We start from the raw sequence: 12,290 nt of genomic DNA on the forward strand, positions 1-12,290 counted from the left end.
CCTCTCTTTTCAATTGCCAGAGGGTGTGCGTACTCACCAAAAAGAGAGAGAAAGCACTCCTTCATTGGGGTGTAGCCATTCTGCAACCCTGCAAGCCTTTTTCCGCATTCCCCCATCAAGTTAGGATTTGGGGCATGTACACACATGTGTCTGGCACATTTTTCAATCTGCCAGGGCTGAGATTCAAACTATGGTCAACTCTGTGGATGTTCTTTATGTATAAATAAATAAACTTTTTTCTTCTAAAATAAGTATGACTTTGGGGGCTGAATGATTGTATAGTGATAAAACATGACGCTGAGGCTGACACACGTAGGAAGGTTCTGAGTTCATACCCAGAGACCTCCCTGAGTACGCCAAGCATGTGCATGCCCATGATCTGGGGCTGGCTGAGACTGGAAGTGGATCATGCCATCAGGACCCTATTGGGGGTGCCTGTCTCTCTGTGTCTCCCTTGTTCATGGAAGAAATAAATAAACTTTTTTAAAAAGATGACACTTTGGCCAGCAGATGGCAAGGTGGTTAAGGCACTGGACTTCTACATGGTCAACAATGGTTCGAGTCCCAGATCCAGCGGCTTGAAACACACTGGGTGCATGTGCATGTGTGCCCAAAATCCCAGGAGGAGAATGGAAGAGAAGAGATTGTGGTGTGGCCACCCTGGGGGGGGATTTCTAACTTTCCCTCTCACTGTCTCTCTGGCAAGCACATGCATCCTATGGCGAGCTCACATGCCCTATGGCCAAAACCTTAAAAAAAAAAAAAAAGATGACTTTTTAAATGTGGAATTAAATACAATTTATTGTCTATGACTGTATGATTCTTCATACGAAAAAACTCACCTAAAAATCCATTTTCAGAACATGTTGCCAAACGTTTGTTTGGAAAACATGGTCATTCAGAAGCATTTTAAAGTCATTTCAAAACTTTGCCATTTATTATGGTATTATATATTTGCAGAGCAGATTAAAGAGATATAAAAACATTATATAGTTTATAATATTTGGTTATCGAAAACGTCCTGATGTATTTTTCTATGCAAAACATGCATCAAAACTCTAACAACCCAGTATTAAAAGTTATAAAAGTCTAAGTTATAAAAGTATAAAATTAAGGTAACTTTAAATATACTTATAGTTTAGGAAATTTTAAAAGTAATAAATACAAGCTTATCTGTTTTAAAAGTTTAATATATACACATATAAGTTAAAAAATGCGTGAGGCCAATGGGTGGCATGGTGGTTAAGGCCACCATGGTCAACCGTGGAAGGCCCAGACTTGTTGGCTTAAAAATCATGCCAGGGGACCAGCAGAGGGCGTAATGGCTACATTGCTGGACTCCCATGTAGTCGACTGCAGTTTGAGTCCTAGACCCTGCGGCTTAAAACTCACGCCAGGCACGTGCGCAAGCATGACCAAGATCCCAAGAGGAGAATGGAGGAGAAGGGATTGTGGGGTGGCCCTGCCCCCTGGGAGGTGATTTCTCACTTTCTGTCTCCATCTCTCTCTCTCTCTGGTGAGCGCACACACCCTATAGCCAAAATTTCTCTCTTAAAAAAAAAAAAAATCATGCCAGGTGTGTGTATGCACATACCCTAAATCCCAAGACAAAAATGGAGAAGGGATTGCAGCATCACTGTCTTCCCCCAGGGGTGATTTCTTACTTTTCCTTACTATTTCTCTCTGTCTCTTTTTGGTAAGTACATGTGCTCTATGGCAAAAACAAAAACAAAAACAAAACAAAACTTTTTTTTTTTTGGAGAGGTTTTCGCTATAGGGCGCGTGCGCTCGCCAGACCGACAGGGAGAGACAGAGAGACAGAAAGCGAGAAATCACCCCCCAGGGGGGATGGTCACGCCGCAATCCCTTCTCTTCCATTCTCCTCTCAGGATCTTGGGCACGCACGCACATGCGCCCGGCGTGAGTTTTAAGCCACCAGGTCCGGGACGTGAACCGCGTTCGACTACATGGGAGTCCAGTGACATAGCCATTACGCTAACTGCTGGTTCCCAACTTTTTTTTTTTTTTAAAGTGCAACTTATCCCCCTTCCTATAAAGGCAGTACTGTTAACAGGTTGTTGTGTAGTCCTCCTGACTTCTTTCCATACTCTTACAAATACATATTTAAAGAAGAGAAGAGTATGGAGAAGGATAGCAAGAGAACAAATAGAGAAGCATGACATTAGTGGGATTCAGATGTTTTTTTTCTTTTTTCTTTTTTTTTTTTTTTGAGAGGTTTTTGCTTTAGAGCGCATGGACTCACCAGAAAGACAGAGCCAGAGCGCATGCACTCACCAGAAAGACAGAGCGAGACAGAGAGACAGAAAGCGAGAAATCACCCCCCAGGGAGGATGGCCACACTGCAACCCCTTCTCCTTCATTCTCTTCTCGGAATCTTGGGCACACTCACACACACACGCCCGGCATGAGTTTAAGCCCCCAGGTCCGGGACTTGAACCGCAGTCGGCTACATGGGGGTTTAGTGACATAGCCGTTACGCTAACTGCTGGTCCCCAGATATGGTTTATTACCTGTTGATGATGATGTGTATAGTATTCTCAACTGGACAGGTCTGAGAAGTACTTCATGTTGGGTAAAGTCTTTTTACCAGCAAAATGATAAATAGTGATTGAATATTTAAAACAATAATTGGAATAACAATAATAATAATAATCTGGAAAAAAAAAGAAAAGCTATTGGATGATGATGATGGGGATTTTAATGTCTTTGTATTGACTGATATAATGCTATTCCTTCTGGAAAAAGAAATGTAATACACTGTAAAGTTATATGTGATTCAATGTAATATAAATAAGATTATGATAATAAAAAATTAAATATACATATGTATATATGTAATATATACATACATGTGTATACATATATGTAATATATGTGCTGTTCTGCAAATTGCTTTGTTTCAGTTAAGAATTCATTCTGAATGTCAAGAATGGTAATCTTTGCCATTATTTTGCTTGTTTATTTTTAGGTTTTATTCATTTATATCTTTGCATGAGTGAGAGGGATTGAGATGGTACCACCAACACGGCCTTGATGCCACAGTCCACTCCGAGCCTCGGCCAGGCCTGATCATGGGTGCACATGTCCCTGGTGTACTGGTCCCTCAGGGAGGTCTGATGCAAAGGCAGACCTTCCCCCACGGTCAGCCTTGCAGAGCGTTGTGTTCTGCCACTGAGCCACCACCTGGTCCCTCAGGTGAGTTTAACTCTGCGTGTTCATTGATACTGAATTACCGCAAACAGGAGGACCTGATATAATTGCTTCCTTTGGGGATAACTGAGCCCCACAGTAATGTGCTTGAGCACAGATGGCCTGGAAAACACCTCACAGAGCCCACTGTGTGCAGCCTGTTCCTCCCCGAGCATCAACGTCTGCACTAGGGGGACATTTCACGTACAGTGCTGAGGGGCTTCGGCTTGGCGGAGTTGACTGTAACATGAGGAAAACAGGCTAGCCCTGGTGCCTTCCTGCAGCCAACACCCAAACTCCTTGATTTTGATTTTTTGAAAAAATGTGACTTCTCACCCAATTTAGGATTTTTTTAAAAAAGATGTACCTTGAGGCATAAATTCTTGGAATTAACAAGATGAGACGGGGTCAGAACAGGCAATCCACAGAAGTTGCACCTTGAGGAATGGCGTCTGTCAGGTGCACACGCAGGAGCAGCCTCTGTCCCCAGTGTGATCTTGCTAGGACCAGGTCCATTTTCCCAGGGGGGTCTGAAGTCAGGTCACATCCAAGGACTGAGTCTGACTCTCTTGGGGCAACCTCCCAGCAGTGCCTTATAGGTAGGGGGGTGCCCTCGAGCCACAGCAGAGGGGACACTTTGAGTCCCAGCTCAGGGGGCCTCCACTCACTGAGCCTTGTGTCCTGGCTTTGCTGTATCTCCCCAGAGAAAGGGCTCCTTTTTCCTCCCCACAAAGGCACTTGTGCTCAGCCAAACTCCTGGGGGCCTCTTTTGTGTTAGCCCAGAGGCACTGTGTAGGCTCTGGGACACGTCTGCCCTGGGGAGCCCTGATCAAGAGGGTCAGGTCTTCTCTGGACCCTTGGGGGCCACCCTTGAGCAGACCCTCCTGGGCTTGGGAACCATTTGAATTCTAGGAGGGTGGCTGGGTCATCATTTTCTTCAATAGAATCCACTCGATGTTCATTCAACAAATATTTGAGCCTCTACCATATGCCAAGGCCTGTGCTAGCTCTGGAAATACGCAGAACAGGACAGGCAAGGTCCCTGCCTCTGCGGAGCTGGCATTCTGGAGAGGGAAGCCAGATAAGGAACAAGTAAAACTAGTAAACAAGGCCACTTCTCAGGGAGTGCTATGAGGAAAACACACCGCACAATGGAGGAGCCTCAGGGGAGGGACAGCAGTGGGCAGTTGGACCTGAGCGGAACCTCTCTCAGGAGGTGAGGCTCAAATGACAGGAAGGAGCCCAGCCAACCTGGGAAGAACATTCTAGGGAGTAGAAGAGCAAAGTTCAAAGCCCGAAGGCTGGGAGTGCTCTGCCTGACAAAGAGCACAGGGGGACGCCACGGAGAGGAGGCGTATGCTGGGCCTGGTGGCCAGGTGGGTACGTATGGGATCTTAGTGATTGTTTAAAGGGTAACTCAGGCCACATCATGGAGAGAGTTGGGGAGCAAGGAGACATGAAGGGTGGCAGGAGGAACAGTCAGAGGCTGTCACAGAGGTCCAGCTAGAGAGCCCGATGACGGGATAAGGGATGTCGGGATGAGATGGAGAGAAGGGATGAATTGAGGGTACAGGTTTGGGGTTATTCCAACTGCCATGTTCTCCAACAGAAGCAGGGCTGGGGCCCCCAAACAAGGCAGGGGCTGGTGGGTCCCTGCTCTGCTGCTTGCACTGAATTACTGCTGGCCCACCAAGGCGCTGAGACCCCGCCTGGCACATCCATGGTCCCATGGTCCCATCCTTAGACTCAGGCAGGAGGTCTCTGTGCTGGGCCCCACTACAGAGGGTCACACTTTCGCCCTTCTCTGGCTGCTCCCCACCTCCAGCCTAGGAATTTCCTGCCCAGACAGTCCAGAGCCAGCTGCCTGGGCCCACCTGGGCTCCTTCACCAGATAGGTGCCACTATGCACACCTCTAGACTCAAAGGGGGGTGGGGGGCAGGGGATGGCGATTTCCAAGGGATATGGGCAGCGTTCGAGCTCTGTGCTGGAAATCTGCACCTGCCTAACTAAAGGCCCTTCTGGTGGGGAATTAAACAGGAAGACAAGGGACGGTGACTGGCTCTTCCCCCACCACAATGTTCCAAATTCCGAATTTAAATCTGGTCTTCTAGGACATTGTGAAGATATGTTTGCTAAGACTGGAAGGTAGAGCATATTTTATCTAACAGTTTCTTAGTTTGATTGGTAACTTTTAATATTTCAACAGATGGTATGAGGGCTGCCATTTGTATTCTTGTCCCAGATCCCACGGAAGCCCTGGGCGGGCCTCCCACATCCACTGCCTGCTTTCTGCAGTGCTGCCCAAATGCTGGATGAGGACTTCAGGGCCCCGTCTCCTACCAAAGGAGTTTTCCATCTAAATAGAATAAAATACTTTTTCCCAATTTGCTAAATGAAATTAGATAATAAATAGAATTTTCTGAATTTGACGATTTTCTTTTTCCGGAATCTTTGGTGCCTACTATTTCTTATCTGCTAGCTGTTGCAAGCAAATAAAATAGACAAACACGAAAAACAGCAAAAAAAAAAAATCACACGCAGAGCTGTTTAGTGGTGCAACAGGAAAATGCACCGTCCCTATCATGGGAGGGGGGCAGTTCGCATTCAGAGACCTTCCTGAATAGACCAGGCAAGGATGTGCCCTTGTTCTGGGCTGACTGAGGCTGGGGGAAGACTGGCAGAGGGGGCTGCCATATGGCTCTGTCTTTCTCACTCATGGAATGAATAAGCAAACTTTAAAAGAAAAAAAGGAATCACACACATTACATCAAAAATGACTATTAAGAGAAAACAAAGCAGTGGGTTTTCATTAATTAGAGTGCAGGGTTTTTTGGTTTTGTTCTTTAAGATTCTTGCCATAGGGCTCATGTGCTTACAGAGAGTGATAGAGATAGTAAGAGGAAAGTGAGAAAGCACCCCCTCCCCCCTCAGGGAGGATGGCCATACTACAATCCATTCTTCTCCATTCTCCTTCTGGGATTTTGGGTGTGCATGCACATGTGCTCAGTGTGATTTTCAAGCCACCAGTACCAAGACTTGAACTGTGGCCAGCCATGTGGGTGTCCAATGCTTTAACCACTATGCCACCTTCTGCTCCCTCCCCATAGTTATTTTTGAACAGACTTGAGTTTTCAAAGTTGTGATTTTTTAAATTTTTATTTATTCATTCATATATATATATATATATATATATATTTAAATTTGACCAGAGAGAGACAGAGAGAGAGAAAGAAGGAAAGAGAGAAAGCAAGCCATCAGGTCCAGGACTTGAACTGTGGTCAGCATATATATATAATATAGCTATATTTCCTAACAGTTAAATGATTTCTAGCTCATGACAATGAAATTAATTATGCCTAGGATGTTCTACAGAGGAAATCATGACTTCTAGGTGTCTTGCCCTAGAACACGCTTAGAACCTTGGCCTAATACTCTGCCAGGCATTCAGTAAGTATGTGCCAAATGAGTTGCTTAATATCCCAAGTTTCTGGAGAAAAATAGAACCTCAAAGATATGGAGAGATGAGGAGGGGAGGGAAAAATACAATGAACTTTAATTTATCAAGCAAGCATGCCAGGATTTGGCCTCAGCACATTTAATTCTTCCAGCAATCCTCCAATGAGTTTCTGTACCTGGTTTACAGAAAAGAAAACAAAGGCTCAGAGAAATTCAGTAACTTGCCCAAGGTCACCCACTTCGTAAATGATGAGGTAGGTGTTTTTAACACATTTGAAGAGTCCCTTGAGCCACTGGGCCTCTCGGTGAGATAGGATATGTAATCAAATGGTGATAACATTTTTTCCCAGTTGGGAGTCTGTTGATAAGAAACACTAGACTTTTGGTTGATTGTCCATACCGTACCTATAAACTCCTAAAGTATACAACGAATGCATTTGTAAGAAAAAGTACCTAATATAGTGTTGTTTGTTTTGTCTAAGTTTTAAGAAGTTCTTTGAGCGTATTTTATGGAATCATTGAAACTTAGTTGTGCCCCAGCCTGTGCCTGAAAAACGTAGTTCTAGTCTTTTATCAATAGGTTCTGCTCTGGAATGACCTATTTATTATTTATTTCATTATTTTCATTTTTGTGAGAGGTCATATGCATTGTCAGGAGGGAGAGAGGAGAGAAAAAGTGAGAATCACTCCCCAGCACACAACATACCCTACAGGGAATGGTCATGCTCCAATCCCTTATCCTCCATTTCTCTTTCTTTTCAGGATTCTGGGTACAAATGCACATGTACTTGGCATGTTTTTCAAGTCACCAGGTCTTGGGACCAGCAGTTGATGTAATGGCTATGTCGTTGGACTCCCATGTAGTCAACCCCATTTCCAGTCCTGGACCTGGTGGCTTAAACTCACACTGGGCCCAACATCCCGAGAGGAGAATGGAGGAGAAGGGATTGCTGCATGGCCATCCCCCGAGGGGTGATTTCTCACTTTCTGTCTCTCTGTCTTTCTGGCAAGCACACATGCCCTATGGCAAAAACCTCTCCAAAAAAAGTCACCAGGTCTGAGGGTCCAATCTCCCAGTCGGCCCTGTGAGATTCAGCCACCTTAACCACTTTTCCACTGGCTGGCCCTGGAGTGACCAGTCTAACTTTAGATAAATCTAGAAAACTAAATTTCATTCTTCAGAATTTCATTGACCTTCACACCTATATGCTCATTTTCTTGGGTGCATAGCATTGGCTGAACCAGAGTGAAATAAGCTCCCAGAGCTCTGTGTGTCTTCTCAAAATGGGTGTAGCTGCGCCCTGTGAAGATACACACTGGTTATTTGGAAACCAGGCATCAGAATTTTCAAATAAAAGTTTTAAAAGCTTCCAGTTGCAAATGACTCTGGAATCAGGCTTCATCCTGGAGCAGCGAAAACTCAGGACCACAATTCACAGTGGCCTCCCACTCCCCACCTCCCCACCAGCCTGCTCACACCCCGGCCTGCCCTTCCCCAGCTCCACCGCCTCCTCTCCTGAGCTGTCAAGGGCACGAGTCACACCTATTAAATACTTCACAACCTTCACTGCCGTTGCTGATTCCTCCTTTGTGAGAAGTAGAGGCAGCCTCTGAGCATCCTCTTCTCTCCCTGGTCTCTGTCATGGCAGAAGCCAGGCCCTGAGGAAAGGACAGCCCGTCAAGCCTGGGTCCCTGGCCCACTGCTCTAGCTATTAAGAAAAAGGAAATTATTATTCAAAAGGAAAAGGAATCATAAAGGCCAGAGCATTTATCAGCTTATTACTGGATTTGTTTCAACTGACCGCGAGCCAAAGAGCCTTCTGCCAGGTGCTGCCCCTTCATGCCGATTTCTCCGGCAACATGCCGACTGCCCGTGAGGTCCATCGGGGCATCCCTGTAACCCTGGACACCTCCCATGGACAGTGGCTTCACCAACTCTGGGGTCTCCTAGATTCTCCAGCCAATTCCTGCTTCAGGGCCTTGGCAGCTCTAGGACACTTCTGCTTCAAGTCCCTAGACACCCCCTCACCTCTGTGCATCCAGCCAGCCCACTCAGAGTCTCACTACCTGCCCTCTGAGCTACTTCTTCCTCATCCCCAGGGACTCTCAGACTTCAAAGAGAGAACAAGGCAGGATCTTGGCAGCTGCTCCAAGCTCCTCTCCTCTAGAACCACAAGCAGGCAGGCCGTGTCCCATGAGTGGGGTCCCTGTGGCCTCTCAGGGTCTTGGAGGGGGTCCATTTTCCTAGGCCTTGTGTATGTCAGGAGATAGTAATCCCAGCCAGAAGTCAGGCATTTGGCCCTCGAGTCTTGACATCTTGTTCAAACCTATCCTGCTCTGCCTCCACAGCCTGGGGCCTCAGGTCTCTGTGCTATCTCATCCGGTCAGCACTCCCCTCCCCCCTCCACAACACTGCCAGAGTAGCTTCTCAGGAACCCAAATCAGACACCGAAGCTCCCCTTCGAGAAACCAGAGGACAAAATCCTATGAGATAAGCGTTCCTCTCTCACCTAGAGCGGCCTTGGCCATCAACCCAGCCCTGTCTGTGAATCCAGCCTTATCTAGGCCCCTCCCCAGCTCACCCCACATCCAGCCAGTCAAACGTCCCGTGCTTTGTTACCAGAACAGGCCATGTACTCACAGCCTCTTCACCTTTGCACCTGCTGTTCCCTCTTCCTTGGAAGTCCTTCCTCCCTTATCCTTCTAGCAAATTCCTGCTCAGCCTGCAAGGCACAGCTCAGAGAGCCATTCCTGCATGGAGCCCTGTCTCTCCTCCTGTTTTCTTCTGCTCTGGCTGCCATAATGGAACACTGCAGCCTGGGTAGCTTAAACCCCATTCACCATTCTGAAGCCTGGACGTCTAAGAGCAGGAGGCCCAGCTTTGTCGGGCTCTGGGGAGGCTATCAGTGGTCAGGGGTTAGGACCCCACTCTTAGAATCTCCTTTAACCTTAATTGCTTCCTAAAAGTCATGATTCCAAATCCAGTCACATTCAACGTATGACACAATTCAGGCCATAGCACCTCCCTAGTCAAGGCTGGTTTCTTTCTCCTCCAGAGTCCCTTGCCTGCAGGACAGGAAGTCCCCTTATCACATCACACCCATCCTTTCTTCCTTCTTGTGTCTCCTAACGCATGTATCGAACTCATGGAGGAAGTCCCATCCCCTGTCCTTTGGGTGTCTCCTCCTCAGTGAAGAGGCTCTTTCCTCCCAGCAGACTCTGTGCTTGGAGAGAGAGGGCCACTTCTCACTCACCTCCAGGCCTTCAGTACCTTGCACAGGGCAGCCCTGGGCAGGTGAACTCTTGTTCTGGGACTTAGGAGGACCTGTGGCTCTTGAGGCAAGCATCTCCCTTGGGTGGGAAGCCCCCTCCCTGCCGCTCTCACCCCCCCCCCATACCCTCCCAGACATTTATTGGACAAGGTTTTATTCCCCCCGCCCCTCGCCCCCCCCCCCCCATACACTCACAGACATTTATTGGACAAGGTTTTATTCCCATGCTGTGGTTACTTCCAGTTCTAGGAGGAAAAGTTCCTGTTTCTTGCACAGGCAACAGTGACTTGGTGACTGAGAGCAGGTGTCACCTTCTTCCCGTATCTGCATGCGCTGGGAACGGCACTTTCAGCAGCCTTGTTTTTATTGTTGTTCTTACACTGGGGAAAAAGCGCTCTTTTTAGCAGTACAGAAAAATGGCAGTCCCTCTGGGTGTTTTTGACTGTCCTGCCAGGTCTCCTGCTGCAGGTGCACGCTGCAGGTGCACGGTCTGCATCTGGCCCAGAGCGCAATTCCTTAGCCCACATCAGGTCATTTATTTAAGGTATCTGCTTTTACTCCCTCTGTCCAACAGCATAAAGCTAAAAATATCTTGTTTATAAGCTCTGGACCAAAAATGAAGCAGTTGAGCCATTAATCATTGGCAATCTCTTGAATAGACCTTGATTAAAGCACAGTATGCGTTCCCCAGACGAAGCTGCTGCTTTACAGTGATCCTGGGAAAGACCTCCTCGCGTTTTCAGCTGTGTCTCAGCTCTGCCTCCTTGAGAGCTCCTGGGCGGGTTGTGGCGCTTTGCCAGGCCTCAGAAGGCCGCTGTGCAGGGGTCTTGACCTGTGCAACCCAAAGTCTTTGGAGGCTAGCGCACATCCAGCCAGCTCCCGGTCGCGTCTGTCTTCAGTGCAAGAAGTCCTGAGGATCGGCTGAGCAGAGGCAGAAGAGAGTCTGGGTCCAGAGGCTCCATCTGGGCCAGGCCGCTTCCCCCTTCCCAGGCGCTATCCGGGTAGAGATTGCGACGGACGCCACGTGGCTAGGTAGACTGCAGCAAACTCCTAAACTCCTTCCACCCGCAGCAGAGAGCGTGTTGGCAAAGTGGCGCCCAAACGGCGAGCCTGACCACCTCGCCCCCCGCCCCGCCCCCCGGGATCCAGCGCTCTGCCTGGCAGAGTTCTCCCAGTGCATGCTCGAACCTTGAGCAGCAAGGACTCTGAGGGTCTGGCTCCCCCCGTGGACGTCCACCTGAATAGAAAGTGAGCGAGGGCAGCGGTGGCTTGGGATCCTGCGTCCAGGACGCAAATTCACCTATTTCTGTGCGGACCCCTCCCCCCCACACACACACACACACACACACACACACACACACACACACACACACTGCTCCCTGCACCCGTCTCCCACACACACACACACACACACTGCTGCTTGCCCTGGTGTCCAGCTAGGCGGGTCCTTCGGGTCGGCTCGTGTTGGGGCTCCTCCTGCTGGTCCCGCAGGAAAAACTTGGCTGCCCGGCGCGGGATAGCAACACCGGCCCAGCGCGCCCAGCAACTTACGCTCCCGCCTGCAGAAGTAATTAAAAAGAAAGTTTTCTAGCCAAGGCGGAATGACCCGCCCGGTACTCAAGCTTTTGGGCCTCGGCCCGCCTCTGCTCCCCGCCGGGTCCTAGCGCCCTGTGCTCTGCTGTGCCGGTGAGACCCCGGAGTACACGGAAAGGCAGAGCGCGAGAAGTGCGTTGGCGCGGAGACAGTGGGGTCCCCTGGAGATCAGTAATAGAAGGCGCATAGCCACCGCGCTCCGGGCTCTGCACACAACGGTGTGCGCCCGGCCGCGAGTCACATGCAGCCCCCATTCATCCTCCGCCCCCAGCCCGGCTGCTCTATGCCGCAGCCTTCGGGAAACCCTCGTCCAGGACAAGCCTGCTTCTAGCTCCTAAGGCGAGTCCTCACATCAGTAGTTCAAGACCAGGTCGTCTTCCATCGAACCCCCACGCAGCCTCCGATGCTCCCGCGCTCCCCGGCGTTGGCTGGAAGTGGGTGTTCTGGGGAAGCTGTAGAAAGGGGCCCCGCTGCCGACCACGTGTGCGCGGAGGTGACAGCTCCGCAGGGGGTTGGGTCCAGCGCCGCAGCCAGGGTTTGGCTTGCAGCGCAGGGGACAGTGTGCGTAGAGCCGCGGCCTCTCCGCCAGCGTTGTGCTCTGTCTGGCCCCACTCACCGAGGTCTCCGGAGGGAAAGGCGCTAAGACCCAGGAGGCGCCGCTCTGCCACCTCCTGTGGCCAAATGTGGACACTAGGGGGCGACGGCTGCCCCTGTATAAAAGGGGGAAATCAGCTCCATGAGTGGAGTCATTCTGCCAA

At 49.1% G+C, this 12,290-nt stretch overlaps 1 protein-coding gene across 1 annotated transcript in view; it reads left to right on the plus strand.

Moving 5' to 3' along the window:
* The first annotated feature begins 12,213 nt into the window (after positions 1–12,213).
* CEBPA (CCAAT enhancer binding protein alpha) overlaps positions 12,214–12,290 on the plus strand; it is a 16,828-nt gene continuing 16,751 nt past the window's right edge. The window contains exon 1 of the mRNA XM_027768072.1: positions 12,214–12,244. Coding sequence (XP_027623873.1) covers positions 12,214–12,244 — 31 coding nt within the window. The remainder of the gene's footprint in view (positions 12,245–12,290) is intronic.

The sequence above is a fragment of the Tupaia chinensis genome, unplaced genomic scaffold (assembly GCF_000334495.1).
Source record: "Tupaia chinensis unplaced genomic scaffold, TupChi_1.0 Scaffold145396_1, whole genome shotgun sequence".
Classification (NCBI taxonomy): Eukaryota; Metazoa; Chordata; class Mammalia; order Scandentia; family Tupaiidae; genus Tupaia; species Tupaia belangeri.